Source organism: Caretta caretta, chromosome 11 (assembly GCF_965140235.1).
Source record: "Caretta caretta isolate rCarCar2 chromosome 11, rCarCar1.hap1, whole genome shotgun sequence".
In the NCBI taxonomy this organism is placed as follows: Eukaryota; Metazoa; Chordata; order Testudines; family Cheloniidae; genus Caretta; species Caretta caretta.
Window position 1 is genome coordinate 18,651,428 of NC_134216.1, and position 19,328 is coordinate 18,670,755.

Below are 19,328 nucleotides of genomic sequence, written 5' to 3' on the forward strand. Positions count from 1 at the left end.
CCAATATCCACTTATTTCACATACGTTATGACTGTTAGGTGACTTATCTTTTGATGTGGAAACTAGTGGATTCAGACCAGTGATCTAGAAACTAGAAATTTAGCAGTCATGATCATCATGTCTATGGAGTTCTTCATAAACATGAAGGAAGACTAAAAGAAAAGACAGTCCCTCCAGAAAGAAGAATTGATGACTGAGATAGCCAGGGATTGAAGCCTAAGGAAAAATGGGGATCATGTACAGGAAACTATGAGAGAGAACGCAAGACAGATTCATACCAACACCAGGAAGAGAGGTCTATGTGATCAGGGACTCCATATTCAGAAGAATTCACAGGCCTGACATCAAACCAGATCCAGAGAACAGAAAAGTGGGCTGTCTGCCAGGAACAAGGATATGAGATGTGAACATGAGGCTGAAGAGGAGTCTGACGGGAGGAGGGAAAAATACACTGATTGTGCTGCATGTTGGGATGAATGACAATGCTAGATTTCCTCTGGAACGGTCAAGAATGACTAAGCTCAGCAGGGAAAGATGCTTAAAAGAAGTGGAAGGTCAGGTGATTTTCAGGATACTTCCAGTCCCTACAGAAGGCAGATGCAGGTGTGATAACAAATATCAACAGACGGCTCAAGGATTGGTGCTATGAGGAAGGTTTCAAGATGACTGATCGTTGGGAGGCATTCTCAGAAAGAAGAATCTTCTTGGCTTATGGACTCCACTTGAGGAACTGGGGTATTAACCTCCCAGGATCAAGTCTGGCACAATTCATAAAAAAAGACTTTAAAACTAGGAGATGAGGGGAGAAGGTTGAAAGGGACTCATGAAATCTCCAAGCATGGCTTCAATACACAGAAACAAGTAAATCAGCTAAATGAAGAGATAGTAAGGGATAATGGAACACCACAAGCTAGAAAACTGGGTGAGATCTGAGGGAAACAACTGAAATGCTTGTACACAAACACAAGGAGTCTGGGTAACACAACGGAGAAACAAACTACGAGTGCAGGAGGTTAAACCTCATAGTATAGGGATTACAGAAACATGGTAGAATAGCATTCATGACTAGAACACAGATATTGAAGTGGATGTGCTGTTTAGGAGAGAGAGGAATAAAGGTGATGGCATAGCACATCAATGACAAAACTATTGTTTGGGTCAAAATCACTTTGGGCAAGGATTGTAAAAAAGGTCGTGATGGTGTTAGGGGTCTGTTATAGATTCCCTAGGGTCAGACTCAGATACAGACAGTAATCTCTAATATTATTAGGAAGATAAGTACTTTGGGGAATTTGTGTCACAGTGGAAGACTAACTTCCCGCTATAGATTGAAGAATAAATGCTACTAAACACTAGTAGGGCCCAGTTATTCTTGGATGTGACAGATGACAGGTTTCTTCATCAAGTTGTCACTGAACCAACAAGAGCCGAGGCAGTCTTATACTTGGTTTTAGTAAGCAGGAGGACATCACAAAATAACTGGTCATAGGAAATAATCTTGGATCAAGTGACCATGATCTGATTCAGTTTAAATTAAATCGAAGGATAATCAAAACCAGGTAATCAACTACGATTTTTTACTTCAAAATGGCAGATTTGGGGAAATACAGGGAATTAATTAAAAAAAGTCACCTGGACTGAAGAGCTCAAGGACTTAAATATGGAGGAGGCTTCAAATTTCTTTGAATCAACTATACAAAAACTATCTGAAATTTACATCTCAAATAAGGGGAAGAAACATGTAGGGAAAGGCTCCAGACCTAGCAGGATGAATAATCATCTCAAAAAGATTACTGGGAGTAAGCACAGAGCCTATAGGAAAAGGAAAAAGGGGCTGATCATCAGAGTTCCCTCTAATTTTTTATGTCCATGTACAGAATGAATTTTGTTATGTGCACCAATATGGAGGTGATGTGTGGAAAGGGTGGGGCCGAGGGGTTCAGAGCATGGGAGGAGGCTCAGGGCTGGGGCAGAGGGTTGGGGGACTCGCCGCAGCAGCTCGTGGCCAGGGGAGAGGCGCCTCTCCTGGGCCGTGGCAGTTCTGGCAGGGCAGGGCTGGGCTGGGCTGGGCCGGGGAGGAGCACTTCTCCCCAGCAGCTCCAGCAGGCCTGGGCTGGGCTGGCCAGGGGAAGGACTCCTCTCCCTGTCAGCTCTGAGGGGCTGTTTTGGGTGTCACATTTCAGGAAAGATGGACAAATTGGAGAAATTCCAGAGAAGAACAACAAAACTGATTAAAGGTCCAGAGAAAACATGACGTATGAGAAAAGATTGAAAAAAATGGGTTTGTTTAGTCTGGAAAAGAGAAGACTGAGAGGGGACATGATAGCAGTTTAAGTACATAAAAGGTTGTTACAAGGAGGAGGGAGAAAAATTGTTCGCCTTAACCTCTAAGGATAGGAGATGAAGCAACGGTCTGAAATTGCAACAAGGGCAGTTTAGGTTGTACATTAGGAAAATTTCCTGTCAGGGTGGCTAAGCACTGGAATAAATTGCCTAGGCAGGCTGTGGAATCTTCATTATCAGAGATTTTTAAGAGCAGGTTTTTCAGAAATCATAGAATTATTGGAATATACCCGTAATACTTGAAATATATTAATAAAACCATTCCAGGTACAGATACAAGATTGTATTTGTAAGGAACGGTGGTATGCTTGGTGTAGGCTTACTAGTAAGTTTGATATTAGCTGTGCTTAAAGACCCAACGCTGGAAGTTGCTGAACACCATTAAAGCCATAGACATCACTAGACATTGAAGGCGCTCTGTATGATACAGGATCAGGCTCTGATATTTTTCTTATAAAACAGTAGGCTTATTCTCAAAATTTAAGAATGAAAGTCAAATGAGTCAGATGTCAAAAATACATACCCCATGTTAGGATATAGATATTCAGGCCTGTCTATAAAGGCCTATACTTTAAGAATTTAGGTGTATTCTTATCACTTGGCTAGTTAGAGGTATAAAAGAAAGAATCAAAATCACTGTCTGCCAGTGTAAGGGCCTTTTCTTACTGTGACAGTCTGAGACCCTGTGCTTAGGCTAAGGCCTTTGGCTAAGCAGCAGAGGCAGCCATAAGCTGGGAAGCGACAGGTCACATCCTCACATTCCAAACTAGTCACATTGAAAGAAGGTGCTATTGGGCTGTTAGGAATACAATCCTGTCCTGAATACAATCCTGTCCGGATAATGCCTATCACCTCCAGAGAAAGGGAGTGCCTAGAGAATGTAAAAGGAAACAGCATCCTGTCTGGCAAGAACTCACTTATCAATACTGGGATGTGAAATCCTCACTCCTGTATTGTTTTGTCATTATAGTTCCCACTTTGTTATTGTTTGTCTGTATAATCTCTGTCTGGTTCTGTGATTGTTTCTGTCTGCTGTATAATTAATTTTGCTGGGTGTAATCTAATTAAGGTGGTGGGATATAATTGGTTAGCTGATCATGTTACAATATGTTAGGATTGGTTAGTTAAATTTTAGTAGAATGATTGGTTAAGGTATAGCTAAGAATATTACTATATAAATTAGGGACAAACAGGAAGTAAGTTGGGATTCGAAAATAAGGAAAAAGGAACTTGTATTTAGCTTGCTGGAAGTTCACCCCAATAAACATCGAATTGTTTGCACCTTCGGACTTCGGGTATTGTTGCTCTCTGTTCATGCGAGAAGAACCAGGGAAGTGGGAGAGTGAAGGAATAAGCTCTCTAACACCCCAACATATCATCAAGAAGAAAAAATATGCCTAAAAGTTGCACAGAAACTCTTTTAAAACAGTTTTTATGAATATTTATACTTTTTGCCATATAGATTATACACTGAAAAATTATCAAATTGTTACAATTACACACAATATGTTTAGGTCAAGTACTTCATGGTATAGCCACCTCTTACACTTCTGTTTTGTAAGTTAAACCACATACATTAAAGTCTAGCTAATATTAATTGCATATGTTTTTCTTAAATGAAAGTTTAATAATGTGGTTTAAAAACAAAGTGAATGCAATGGCAAAGAAAACTGTTCTAGTTTTCACAGTGACACCTGAGAAGCACTGAGTTAAATGATGTAGTTGGCACTAATAAAGAGGATTTCTTTTTGAAAGCCCAGACCAGGGCAGGTGGTATAATTTTCAGTCATAATATTGATTTCCAGCAACATACAATTCTTCAAATAAATGCCAGGAAACGACACAAAAAAGTAACACGTGCATTTGTGTTCCCTCTTAAGGTATGCGCCACCGCACAAGAGGCCATCAAGGGCCACGCACCTGATTAGTGCAGGTACGCACACAGCGGCATAGCCAGAGGTGCACCTGGAAGACGTGTAGGGTGAGGAGGGGAAACAGAGGATGGGTGGGGGACGATGATGGGGGAGCTTGGGGCATTCAGGGCTGGGATGGGGAGAGAGGCCTCTTCCCCCCCACCCCACCCCACGAGGGAAGAGAGGCCTCTCTCCCCCCCCAGCCCCGTGGCCTACACCCCCCTACACCTACAGGACTCCTCCTTCTACAGAGGATAAAATTAAAACAAAATTGTTCTGCCAACCTGTCCATGGGGGAACAAAATAGTAGCATGTCTCTTATGCATGCCAATAGGCAAAGTAAAGTTAATTAATTAATTAATGTTGGTAAATCACAGATTAATAGTAGCTATCATGAAAACTGTCAATCATGTAGTGAGGTGCTTTGTACATCTTATTAGATAGCACCTACCCACTGACGTTTTTAGATCACACAATACATTTGGATTTGCAATTTAATTTCAGACTGGAGAGGAGGGGAGGGAAGGGAGAAGAAAAGAGAAACCACTTTTTTTCAGAGGAAAGATATATAATAATTGTCTTAGGAGGAAGTTACACTTGAGTTTTCTCGTACCAATCCAGTCAGTGGCAATAACAAAACAGAACAGTAGACAGAAGAACCAAATACAATGCCCATCCTAAAATTAAGCCATTTGCTGCTTTTCCTTCCACCTAGAGTTGTTTTGGCCCCATAGGGTATTTCTACGGTGCACAGTAAACCCAGGCTCTGATTCACATTTGAGCCCAAGCCTAACACACAGGTCAGACTTGAATCAGCAAGCACTCAGGACCCAGGACACTGATGGTGGTGGTGGTGGTTGGATGGTGGTGGGGATGATGAGAGCCCAAGTCCAAGCGTGACTTATGGCCAAGGCCTGTGACACTGCAGCGTGAACAGAGCTCAAGCCGCAGACCTGAGTCAGGAGATCAGGATAATGCAGAATGGGTGCGCCAGCATGGTTGTGACTTGTGAGAGCTGGGTCCAGCAACTGCAAGCCCAGGATTACAATGCAGTGTGGATGCTCAAGTGGAGGCTTGGACACAAAGCCCAGGTCCCACAGATGCAGGTTTACAATGCACTGGAAACATACCATTATTACCTCCTCCTCTCAGACACTCTATACTATGGAATCACTAAATAAGAGGAAGAAGCGTTGCTCCCAAGCCACTCTCTACCCCAGACCATCTGTTGCTGACTTCATTAGAGTTTAGGACCTCACTGAGCAGGCTTGCCTCTTCCCTCCCCTGTATCCTGTTCATCTCATAGGGTGGAGAAAGGCAAAGTCTGAAACTATACCTCCTTTTTCAAAGCTCCATTATATGACATCCCAAGATGGAATCTAGAGACATGTGGTCCGGTCACATGTCCTGGTATAGTCGTAGCAGCCGTTACTTACAGGCTGTCTGGAGTGTTCTCAGACAGGCTGACCAGGTGGGAGATAAGCTTCTCCTAAGGCCTATTGTTCTTTCTAATGGCCCATTACCCTGAACAGCCCTTCCCTACCCAGCTATTTAGACTGAAAACATGTCTAGTGGGCATTACCCAGGTGTAACTACATTTGAAATAGAGATACATAGTCAATATTCATAACTTCAGATACAAAAATGATACATGCATACAAATAGGATGGTCATATTCAGCAAATCATAACTTTTCCAATGATGCCTCACACGACTTATCTTGTACAAAATGCATCGTAATTATGCCATAATAATATCACTCTGAAGAATATGGGGTGCAGTGTCACACCTACACTAAGAGAAAGGTCTATTTTAAAAACACAGTGTAGACAAGTCAAGTTGTAGTTTTAATAGGTGTTATCTTGTGTGAGTATCTGTAAAATATAGATCCATCCACAGAAGATTAAGATTGCATTTTTAAAAAGAAAAGGAGTACTTGCGGCACCTTAGAGACTAACCAATTTATTTGAGCATGAGCATCCAATGAAGTGAGCTGTAGCTCACGAAAGCTCATGCTCAAATAAATTGGTTAGTCTCTAAGGTGCCACAAGTACTCCTTTTCTTTTTGCGAATACAGACTAACACGGCTGTTACTCTGAAACACTGCATTTTTAGTAGTACAAAAAGTTTGTCGTAAGGGATGAATGATTCAATATTATTTTATATAATATACTCAGTATGGTGGTTTGCAAATATAAAGCTTGTTTTTCTTCCCATTCTTCCTTATCTCATTTTGGCTATTCAAAAAGCCCCTTTTTTCTACTGCTGTGGTTGCCAGCATTCTAACTGATTTGACAAAACATAAGTACTCCAACCCGTTTGATTTTTGCACAGCATACAAACCACCACTGATATTCTGTATGGTATTAGTTTGTCTTCTTTCTTAATTCTGAAATGCTCCTTCTTTTCGATTACACATTTTGAAATTAAAAATAGCAGTGGGAATAAATTAAGCACAAGCTCCAGTAGAGAATACTTAATAAAGGGTTGCACATGTTTCAGTTGAAGGGAAGAAAAATAGTTGTAGATAGTCTTGCTTCCTGACTGGATGCCAGTCTCTCTCAGCAATCTATGATTTTACATCACCTCAGATTGCTCTACCTTAAGAGTTTACTTCACTTTCACTATATCACTGAGCATATCCTCGCTCTCACACGCCAAACGATACTGTATTTGTCAGCATACTGATTTCTACTGATTAAAGTTAGGCTGAGAAAAAAACCCTCTATAAATCCTACATTATATTATCGACAATATTATATCCGTGTTGAAAAGAAGACCCTATTCCAATAAACCAGAAGAGCATTAGATATTCAGTCTAGGCAAATACTGCATCTAAAAGAAAAAAAACTGGGGGAGACATTTAGCCGATTATTTAAAATTCTTCTCACCCTATCTTTTATTAGTTTCCTTGAGGCAACTGTGCATCACACATTCAGTAGAACAGATTCCAAAAGGCTTATGTTTCCCTCAAATATACACAAGTAACTAATTAACATTAAAGGGAATTACATAATGCACTGAGGGGAAAAAAGAAACAAGTATGATTAATCAGACAGTGTTTTGTAATTTTGAATATCATTTTACTTCAAAGTTATTAGAAATCCATTTAACTGAAATTGCCTTCTTAGCTAGTGACAGCACAGCCCTATTATGAAGCAATGCAATTACATATCTCAAATGCAGTCTATGCTGCCTATGGAAGGCACTTATAGAGCCCAACTACTGTAGTCTGAACACCTCATGATTTTTTAATGTGCTTATCCTCACAATACCACTGTGAAATAAGGAAGTACTACTCATTGTCCTCATTTTACAGTTGGGGAACTGAGGAACAGAGATAACAAGGGTATATCTACACTGCAATGTAAGCCCAGGCTCAGGCTCAAGCCTGAGCCTCCTTTCCATCTACACACAAATCTGCCTAACTCAGGCTGGAAAGCCCTCAGGACCTGGTCTCTTAGATCCACCAAGGAAGGTGGGTCCGAGCCCAAGTCCCACTGGCACTTGGGTCTAAACGGCATCATGTTGCATTGTGGATGCAGCTCAGGCCTGGGTCCTAAAACTTGCATTCTGAGAGTCTGCCAACGCTATCCTAAAGTGTTTCTTGGCCTTTCTATCCCAAGGCTAGACAAATGACTCCCAGGAAACAGAAGCAACCCACCTGGGTTCAAGTACAGCTGCTTGGCATTTAACCCTTCCATTTTATTCTGGTGGTGTTCTCATGCACCGTCAACAGAGGGAACGGTCTTCTGCATGAGCTATGGCCACCAACAAGAAGTCCTTTGCCAAGAATGCTGCTGTCTGGTCACAGGACCACAGTCAGATTCTTACAAATCTCTGGTGCAAGACGAGAAAGACCCTGGTAAGAGTACCAGAAATAACCATGTGTACTCAAGAAACAGTTGACAAGCTGGCAAGTGTTGGGAATTAAACAGATTTGTGACCAATGCAAGGAGTGGATTAAGCAGCTTGAATGACTGTTGAAAAGCCAGGGATGAGAACTGCACCTCTGGAAACTCTCCATCATCCTGCCTCTTTTACGAGGCCTTTTATTGGGTGCTGGTCACTGCTTCAAGCCCCCAGGGGGTCACGATAGTCTGATCAGTGGGGATAGTGACGTTCTGACCCCTGATTCTAACACAGTGCCAGGGAGGAGCCAACAGTGGCCTGTTCAGGCTAGCGAAGTGACTCTGGTGCTCATGTCGGTCCCTTAGGAGGCTTTGCTGCAGGACCAGCTTCAGCACATTCTGGATCCATACTCGGAGGAGCTGTTTAACCCCTAGAGGAGCAGCCCACCAAGGAAAGGGCAGCAGAAATGGAAAAGGCAAAAATAGCCGCAGAGCCTGGTAAGTGTCTGATTCCATGTTTGTTATTGATATACAAATGGGGAGATTTCCAGTTTTTGACCCTATGCTATTATTACAAGCTGTGAGTAGCACTGTTTATCGCCTAAGGGTGGAATGCATGCCAACGCCTTGTCATTGCTCCCATCCCCACAAACACTATGTGGAATTCAAAATGGATACCAGGAAGCAGTTAAACAAGCATTTACAATGAAATTTTTACTAGATACTTGCACATTCTTTCAATGACATGCTGGGGTGTTACAATTCAGATCATTAATTTGTCTTCCCTTTTAGTATGGAGCACTGTATAAATCTGCCACACTGTAACAAACCTGCTGTAAACTGTACTGGGGGAGGGGGAAAATGTAGTGTATGGGTGACTAAATCATTGCCTGAAATACAGAGGGTGGGGTGTGTGCAACCCAGAATTGTGCTGGGGAAGCAGGGGTACTCACTACGCAGTTCTCTGGGAGTCAATATTGTCATGAAATTGCATGTAGTCGACAGGCAGCTGGAATCTGAGCAGGCTGTAACGTAAGTCTCGCTGCATCCAGGTAACTGCACAAACGCAGAGAGAGTTTTCAGCCGCTTACAGGGAGTCTCTAATCCATGAGGATGCTAGTACAACATCCTGTTGATTCCCTAATGAATTTTGACCCAATCCCAGGTGTGGATAAGCTGCAAACTCTTCCCATAGTAGGAACACCAGATGAATAGTCAAATTTCAGAGAACTGCATATTTTCCAGGCCATCCTTTGTAGGTCACCAGCCCACCACATTCATAGATGTGCTGCTCAATCGCCATTAGCTTGAAAACCCCTCTGGCACACATGGCTGGCTTGATGCTGGTAGCTTAGAACAGAATGTCCTTTTGCCATTCAGGAACCTCCAGGATTGTAACACCCTCGAGAATGTGAAATGCCTGAAAGGACTGAGAAACCATAGGTAGTAAGCTACGGCAACTGTCCTCCTTCACGAGGCTAAAATGGTCTGCAATTTTTAAACATTTATCATTTGTAGATTTCACCTTACCATTATGTGTGCTCGTTTTACACTCTGGTTAACTTTCATTTGTGTCCATGGAGCATCTGGGAACTTAACTGTTGCTCTGAGAGTATACTGAGACCGAGTTTCACAAAAGATCTCTTTTGGACCTTGAGATTCCAAAGGCACTTTTTCTGATGCTATACTGAACCTTTTTTGAAGCATGGAGCTAGTGATGTACTGTCTGTCTTCAGACCCCTTCACCTCAGCAGTCCAGCAGAAGCCTGGGTTTCACATTGTTATGGAGCAATCAAAGAGGAAGCATGTCCGTGACGACCTTACAGTGGACATCCTGGACATGGCCAACAAGTAGCTACCAAAGGGAGAAGGATTCACAGCAAGTGGAAAGGCACAGAGGCTGGAGAATATGATGAGAGACTTGCTGTGCAGATTCTGGAGCAGGGAAATTATTTGAGGGGGGAAGATAGAGTGCAGCAGAAAGATCTGTTTGAGAGGCTGCTTGCACTAATGGCAACAAGAGGCTAGGCTCCTACTCCACTTTTTTATGGTTGGTTTTGGTGTTTTCATGCCACTGGCCTGCCTGTCAATTCTTTAATACCGTTCTTTGTAATACAGACATCTTAAAAAATAAAGGATTTTGTTTCATTAAGGTTTCAGAGGAACAGCCGTGTTAGTCTGTATTCGCAAAAAGAAAAGGAGTACTTGTGGCACCTTAGAGACTAACCAATTTATTTGAGCATGAGCTTTCGTGAGCTACAGCTCTGATGAAGTGAGCTGTAGCTCACGAAAGCTCATGCTCAAATAAATTGGTTAGTCTCTAAGGTGCCACAAGTACTCCTTTTCTTTTTGTTTCATTAAGAAAATTTATGACCGTCACTGCTTCACATCGTGTGTGTGTGTGTGTATCGCAAAGAATAATGATGGACATGAGAAGGCATACTTGGAAAGTTGTATTCAAACAATTTTTCAGTATATCTTTTGAGATTAATCCATAATGAAAATCCAGTTCACAACACACAAACCCCCATTTCCCTCCACTGCATAGGCGGTCATTTCATTCATAAGTAAAATTTCATGACAATCACATCCCCATCCACTCATAGTATACAGCAATATTACATCATTTACTATTGACAATGCTGTATAAATACTTTTCTCCCTCTTCCATTGGTCCATGCTAGTCCATAATGTGGGCACACAAAGAATCCCTGATTTCTGTTGCACATGGTGCATCCTGCTCTATTTGTGACATGTGTACTTTCCCTCTGACTGTACCAGTTCAGCAATCCACTGCTGTCGTAGGTCCACTCAAGTGCAAATGACTCTTCTTCAGCTTTACAAAGATTGTGAAGAGCACAGCTAACCACAATAACGTGGACAGCACTGGTGACATGGGAATCCAAATGTTTCTGTAAACAGCGCCAGAGGGATTCCAATTTGCCAAATGCACTGCCACCATTCTGTACCTAGTGAGAGTATAATTAAACTGTCTTTTGCCAGGGCCTCTGAGATCAGGATACAGTTTCATAAGCCAAGGCAAAAGTGGTTATGTGTGGTCTCCTAGAGTAACATTTATGACAGTGTCAATTGATGGGACTAGCATCCTGTCCTGTCCATGAAGGCAGACTCCTGACTGGTGGAAAACACAGGCATCATGAACTTTTCCAGTGCAGCACATGTTGGTGTCCATAAATTGGCTGCTGTGGCTGACCAGAGCCTGCATAACAATGGAGTAGTACCCTTTGCAGTCTATGTATTGCAGTCCTTGAAAAGGGCAAACTATGGGCATATGAGTCCCATCAATGGCCCTGGCACAGTTGGGAAACCCCATTCTTCCAAAACTGGCCATTACTTCAAGAACTTTGTTTATGCCCATCACCTTTTTGAGTAAATCACACTACTGATCACCTCAAACCTCCGCAACCGCAGCACCCAGAGTCGACTTGCCAACATCAAACTGGTTGGCAATGGGCCTGAAGCAGTTAGGAGTGGCCAGCTTCTAGACGGTCATAGCAACCCACTTCTGGACCAGCCTGGTTACCATCATGCATATGTCCTGACAGTGCAGGGTCAGGGCAAGCTACTCACAAACCTCCAGAAAAATGGCTTTGTTCGTGTGAAAGTTTTGGACCCACTGCTACTCATACCACATCCACATGCCTATGTGATCCCACCAGTCTCCAGTTGTGGCCCTGCTTCAGAAGTGCCAGTCTACACAAGGCCCATTAGTGGCTATACAGAGAGTCAGAGCAGCATTATCCAGTTGAAGTCTGCTACGTCTGTATTGTTCTCCTCCTCCTCCTCCGGGTGCTTTTGATAGGTCAGAAAAGGCCACAGAAACATTCACCAGCATCTCATGGATGCTCTGCCCGTTTCCAGGCATGGGAATGAAGCCTAAGCAGGACAAGTTCTTCAACAGTGACTTCTCCATGTTGCTGGCTCTGGCTGCCAGGAGCATGCAGACACAAAATACAGCTTGGAAGGATGAGTTGGAAGGCTTAGACAACTTCCAGTAAAGTACCAGGAGATGCCAAGTTTTCCCACAGTGCACCACAAACAGAAGGGCTAGAGAGGCTGCAGGTGGGAAGAGCAGTAGGAAGCCTAAGATAGGCTGGTTTGACTTGAGTCTGTGTACTGCAATGTGGACACGTGAGCAGGGGTCAGAGACGCAGGTCCAGAAATTCCAAATCTATGGTCAATATTCAGTGCCTGAGCGTTTGAGTCCACCGACCCAGGATTACATTGCAATGTACCCTTACCCCAAGTGGCTTGCCTAAGGAAGGACACAGGAAGTCTGTGGTAGAGCAGAGAACTGTAGCTGGATCTCTCAAGTACCAGGCTAGCACCCTAATTACTGGACTGTCCTTCCTCCTTGCTGCCTGGCGCAAATCTATTTTGCCAGATGCACAGTATTAAGATGAAGAATTTCAGAGAGAGCTTGACCCAAGCAAAGGTTCCATGTCATGGTAAACTTTGAGGACAAAGACTAAAAATGGAAAACTGGAGAGAGATTAGGGGAGAAAGCGCACACTTTCCCCTCCACAAAAAAACTAAATGGTTTCTAAGCACTCCTTAGAACTTAAGGCACTACTATATTTGTGCTGTTCTGTTTTAGGTTTAAAGCAAGATTGAACTTTAAAAAAGCCCATGAGTAAGAATTTTTAAACAAAACATGCTGCAACACTACGTTCAGAATGTTACTTTGTTTCACTGAAGGAAAAAAAAAAAAAAAAAGTTATGCCACTTCTTTGAGCACTGAAATTCTTGGTATCCCTGTGCCTGTCATGTTATTTGGGGTATGTGGGACAGAACATCTCACAAAATGTCCAGTGATCTTCCAAGCTGTCAGCTTTCATTTTTCTTCTGTACTGTAAGTCATCATAGCAAATTAGCATGGGGTATTTTTCCACTAATTCTTTCCACAAACATACTTGTTACACTGACACATTATATACATAGCATATGGATCTCTGTGGCAATAAGAAGCACTTAATAGCTCTAATGATCATACAACATTGTAGTCAGTCCTGACTCAGAGTTTACTTCTAGACAAAATTCAAAGTGTTCATTTTAAACTATATAGCTTTGGCTCCAACTACCTCAGTATCACTTCCCTCACAATGGATTATCATAGACATGATTCAAGGTATGAATAAAATGGCAGCAATCTCCTAGACTCTACGTCCAACCTATCCTGAAGTATCCTTTTCAAGTAGATTGCACAGATCTTCATAATATGATCAGTCTTCTTTAATGTATGCTTTGATCAGCAGTACAGCATTACCAATTATTTGACTCTTAAATTACCATAATTATGCTTCAGAGTTAACACTCCATCAAAATAAAGAGGAGCTGCTCAGAACCATTGTTGTAGCCCATGTGCAAATTCAGGCAGACTTTGCTTCACCAATTTACAATATCTTAAAGGTTAATTTTACAAAAATACAGGCAAAGCCTTAATTCCTCACTTCCTCCCCACAAAAAAGAATTTAGATTGTAGCATAGGATAGTAGACATAACAGAAAAGTACTAATTCGTAAGTCACCACAAGCCTGCTTAAACCAACCCCAAATGAATGCAGTTGAAATGGTCACACATTTGTTAGTAGCCATTATTCAACAAAATCTCTCTACCTTTCAACTGCTCAAGCAGTTTTTCTCTTGAACACTCTCAGCTATGCCCTTAACCCCCCCAAAAAAACTATAGAAACGAGTAAATAATCAGTTTTTGAGAACCCAGTAGAAGTATAAAACAAACTTTCTGTCCTTACTGATTTTTACCTTCATATAGACACTGGTTTGGTATTGCAGGGTTGCTCAGGAATACAGCATTATTAGTATCTACTTACTCTTTAAGAAAATTAAAATTTGTTTTTAAGCCATACAGAATTACTAATAAATAATGCAAGTTATGTTTTACAAACTTATCACTTGTTTTTATAAGGCTTTTGTAATTGTTCCAGAAACAGATTTCTAAAACAGAATTACTACTTTCAGCATACCATGAGATAAGCACTTTACCTGCCGCTTCTCTGAAGTGCAAACAAAATGCCTTTCTTCTGAAAAGGAAGCAATCTTTCCCTTAGTTTTTCAGGTAGGAAGGATAGCTTAGTATCAGCATCTTCAGAACAAGAAGTTCCAGCTGTAGAAGTTTCTTGGATTATGTTTGACATGTTGGCCCTGCAAGAAACAAACAAGAGGTTAGGAATTGGGTACTGAATACTCTAATACAATACAAGTTATAGCTATATGTAGCAATAATTAATGGTCCTATCACGAAATGATTAACTGCTAAATGATATAGATGTTGATTTGTACTACTTTCTCAACAGGTATTAGTTTAGACAATTAACTCTTGGTTTGCAGTTCAAGCTTTCTCATCATTTAACTAAGAAGGCTGGTTTAGAACATGTTGAATGATGCATTTATCAGATAAACATGATATTTATCAGATGCATTTAGTTACCCTTTGCCTGTGACTTAAACGTGATAAGACTAAACACAAAATCAAGGATTAACAAAAAGTTAAATTGAAACAAAGGGCACATATATTCCTAAAAAGTTTACCACCAACTTGGGCATAAGATCAGATCAGCTCTAGTTTACTTAACCCATACTGTCCTCCTGCCCCTCATAAAACCCACGTGATAACTCAAAGAAAAACAATGAACCCTAAGACTAAATGAAAAAAGCTCTTATCCTTTGTATCACAGACTAACATCTTAAGAATTTCACAGATTTACAAAAAATAGATGAGTTTACAGGCAAAGTGCACAACTTTAAGAAATAAAAATCACAACCATCTACAACAGAGCATAGAAAGAACTGTTACTTACCCTACAGTAAATGTGGTTCTCTGAAATGTTTTAGTCAGCATGGATCCCACTCTCTGTGCATGAAATCAGATTCTTCTGAATAGCAATATTTGTCAGGGATGCACATGCATCCTGTGCCCCTGTGTGAGGACATGAAGGAGAGTTACAGCCATCCTGACCTTTACTTCCCTCACAATTCAAAGCCCATGATAAGAGGACTCTGAAAAGTGCAGATAGAATACAGGTCATGGGATCCACAGACAATATCTCAAAGAACCACAGTCTTCGAGGCTGTATCAGTGTTGCTCCCACCGCTGGTGACTGACAAGTAGTATCCCCTCCAAATGGTATGAGGAGGAGTCTCAGCTACATCAGTCAAAGAGATATTGCAGTACACCTCTCCCAAACTTGGCACCTGACCTGGTGGATAAGCCCCAAGGCATAATGTTTTACAAATGTCAGTGGGTACTCCATGTTGCCACCTTGCAGATCTTGGAAACTGAAACATTTCTGAAGAAGACATAGGATGTTGCTTGTGTTCTGACGTGCAGTGATGTTCAGTGGGAGAGGCACACCAGCCAACAATGGTAAAGTGAGATACACTGTATTATCCATTTCAATAGCTTCCAAGATGAGAGGACCTGACCTTAGGACTGGCCGACCACATCAGGAAAGAAGCAGGAAACAGCGTGAATGGTTTGGTTCCATCAACATAATAAAAGCAAGGTCCCCAATAACATTTAGTGTGCAATTGCTTCTATCTTGGTACAGTGTGTGGTTTAGGAAAGAAGACAGGTAGATTGATTCAGAAGTCACACTGGAAATGAATTTCAGGTAAGGATTCAGCACCACCTTATTCTTATAGAATGTTGTGTGGCGAGGTTCAGCCATAAGCACCTGAAGCTCACTCATTTTTCTGTCTAAAATGACAACAACTAGGAAAACCGGTTCCAGAGTGAGATGATGTAAGCAGCACTCGGAATGAGGTTTAAAGGGAGGCTCTGTGAGCCCCTGCAGGATTAAGTTGAGGTCCCAGGCAAGTAAGAGTCCTTTGAAAAACCTCTATGCCATCAAGTGAGAAAAAACTGAACACAATTGCACCAGGATGACAAGCCAAGATTGCGGTGAGGCTGACCCTGAAATCAATAAGTGTTTGAGGATCTTTGGTATTGATGTCTGCTCTGGGTCTAGCCCAGGCTGGGCTGCCCATATCAAGAACTTTTTCTTTCTAGCGGGAGTTTTCCTGCTCTTAATATTTTCCAGACCTAACAGTCTCTATCCGTGGTGCTTAACCAGCCAAAAGCCACAATACCAGTTGCAGTGACTTAAGGTCTGGATGCAGTATCTGACCGTGGTGCTGCAAGACGATATTGCTCAGATCTGAGAGAGGGATAAGCAGTTCAAAGGATGTGCAGCAGGTCTGTCTCTCAAAATTTCCATGGCCTGTAGAAAGCAATGAGAATGATCTTGGCTCTGTCTCATTTGATCTTGGAAATCACCCTGAGGATCAGGGGAATTGGTCAAAAGGCCGGAAGAGGCCTTAGGACCACTGCAGAAGGAAAATAAATGGTAGCAATCCTGGACTCCTGTAGTACAGGGGGCACAGGATTCTGGCACTTGGTATTGACAGCAGTGGCAAAAAGGTTTATTATCAGAAGTCCCCTGCAAAGGAATATCTACTCTACTATGGACCTCTGCAGGAACCATTTGTGACTGGCAACCAGTTGCCTGCTCAGGAAGTCCACCAAGTTGTTACTGACCCCTCAGAGTAGAACAAGCATTGGATTATCCCATGTCAGAGGCACCATATCCAGAGCTCAATAGTCTCCAGGCAGAGGGGACACGAACATACACCTCCTTGCTAGTTTATGTAGTACATTCTGGAAATGTTGTCCACTGGGATCTGCACTGTGGAGTTTTGGAGAACTATTAGAAAGGTCATGCAGGCTTCCAGGACGCTGATGTGGAGTTGCAAGTGGGCTCCACCACCTGTCCTTGAAACATTTATGATTAAAGTAATTGCTGGAGAAAGGGGTAGGAACAATATCCCACCATATATGTTCTTGTGTTCCCACCACCATCTCTGTTCTGACAGGACACAAAATAGGACCACGGCTGTTATTCATTCTGTGAACAGTCAGATCTGAGCTGGAGTTGCAGGGGCTGCAAGTTAAGTCTGACAAGCAGAATCTCGTACGTACATGCTGACATTTTACTTAACAGTCCCAGACACATCCATACCATCGTACTTGAGTTTGGCTGTATCCCAAGTACTATCAACTGCATCAAGAATCTGTCCTCAGGAAGATAGACTTGCACATATCTGGAGTCAAAGCTCCTATGAAGTTTCATCTGTAATGGGATAAGACACAATTTTTCTTAAAACAGGAGTGCCATATGACAACAGGAAGAGGGCATATTCCAGGCTTGCCACCATTTCTTGCTGGAATATCCCATTGATCAGCCAGTCATTCAGATAGGGGGTAGACATAGATGCCCCTCATTCCGAGATCGGCATCCTGTAGAGACTTTTAATGCCGTGGAGAGTCCAAATGACATTACCTTATACTGGCAGCAACTGGGCCCCAACATGAATTCTAAGTACTTTCTGTGGACTATGTGAAGGCCATGCAGAAGTACATGTCCTGAAATACAAGAACTATAAAACAATCTTGAGCCTCTGGAAACACAATGGAGGCAATTATTACCATCTTATATCTGAAGCAGCATATGTATTTATTCAGTCTCCTCGGTCTGGGATAAGACCAAGATAGTCCCCCTTTCTTCTCTATGATAAAGAAATATCTGGGTAGAAAGCTCTGGATTATAAGTAGCTCCCCTATGGCTCCCAGACAAAACAACGAGGCCAATTCTGTTTGTGACAGGTTCTTGTGAGAAGAATAAGGGTGGGAAAGGGGGATGGTCAGGGGCAAGGAGTGGAAATTTTTAAATAGAGTAGCCATGAGCAATAACATTTAATGACAATTTTTCAGCTTCAGTAGCCAACCAGTTCCAATGGAAAGGAGTAAGGCAGTTCCCAAAAGCAGTGACTGACTGTGGATTGGATCCAGTGACCCCTGACATTCCCAAACTTGCTGCCTTAGAGAGGGTGCCAGGCACATGACTGTAGCGGCAAAAAAATGGGCAACCCCTAGAGTATCTGGCCCTTTTCCTCTGTGGGTATCAGGCTGTCAACCCTAAGTGTGGAACAGTATTCTCTGCCCCTGCTTGGGGCTGGTTCTGATATGGTTTCTGGTAGGGTTGTAAATATCGTGTAAAAAGTTAACTGTTTAAACAATTAAAATTATATGGTTTAACCAGTTAACTGAGGTCACATGTGCCATCTGTAAAATTCATATGTGGTACTCACCTTCATCAAGGACTTTGAGATCCTCTGATTGTTAGAGAGCTTATTCCTTCACTCTCCCACTTCCCTGGTCCTTCTCGCATGAACAGAGAGCAACAATACCCGAAGTCCGAAGGTGCAAACAATTCGATGTTTATTGGGGTGAACTTCCAGCAAGCTTAAATACAAGTTCCTTTTTCCTTATTTTCGAATCCCAACTTACTTCCTGTTTGCCCCTAATTTATATAGTAATATTCTTAGCTATACCTTAACCAATCATCCTACCGAAATTTAACTAACCAATCCTAACATTGTTACATGATTAGCTAACCAATTATATCCCACCACCTTAATTAGTTTACACCCAGCAAAATTAATTATACAGCAGACAGAAACAATCACAGAACCAGACAGAGACCATGCCAATAAACAATAGCAAAGTGGGAACTATAATGACAAAACAATACAGAAGTGAGGATTTCACAACAACATCTATAAAGACGTACGAGTTTCCCAGCTGTGTCTATTGACAAGTGAGTTCTTACCAGACAGAAAACTAACAACCTCAATTTCCTTTTACATCTTCTAGGCACTTCCCTTTCTCTGGAGGTGATAGGCACTATCAGGACAGGATTGTATTCCTAACAGCCCAATAGCACCTTCTTTCAATGTGACTACTTTGGAATGTGAGGATGTGACTGGTCTCTTCCCAGCTTATGGCTGCCTCTGTCACTTAGTCAAAGGCCTTAGCCTAAGAACAGGGCCTCCGACTGTCACAGTAAGAGAAGGACCTTACACTGGCAGACAGTGATTTTGATTCTTTCTTTTATACCTCTAACTAGCCAAGTGATAAGAATACACCTAAATTCTTAAAGTACAGGCCTTTACAGACAGGCCTGAATATCTATATCCTAACACTGATAAGAGCAGTGTATGATGATTGAACATATTCAATAGCAAGAAAAGATGAGAGAGTAACTTCTGAAGCATTCATATAAATAAATGTTTATTATCTGAAAATATAACTGAGTTCTGTTGGATATAAAACAAAGGTCATT

The 19,328-nt window shown here is 41.9% G+C and overlaps 1 protein-coding gene across 1 annotated transcript in view; it reads right to left on the minus strand.

Annotated features, from left to right (window-relative positions):
- The window catches only part of ZRANB3 (zinc finger RANBP2-type containing 3), a 124,531-nt gene that overhangs the window by 101,572 nt on the left and 3,631 nt on the right, over positions 1-19,328 (minus strand). Inside the window, exon 2 of the mRNA XM_075117783.1 lies at positions 14,131-14,289. Within this exon, the coding sequence (XP_074973884.1) occupies positions 14,131-14,282 (152 nt within the window). The 5' untranslated portion in view covers positions 14,283-14,289. The remainder of the gene's footprint in view (positions 1-14,130; positions 14,290-19,328) is intronic.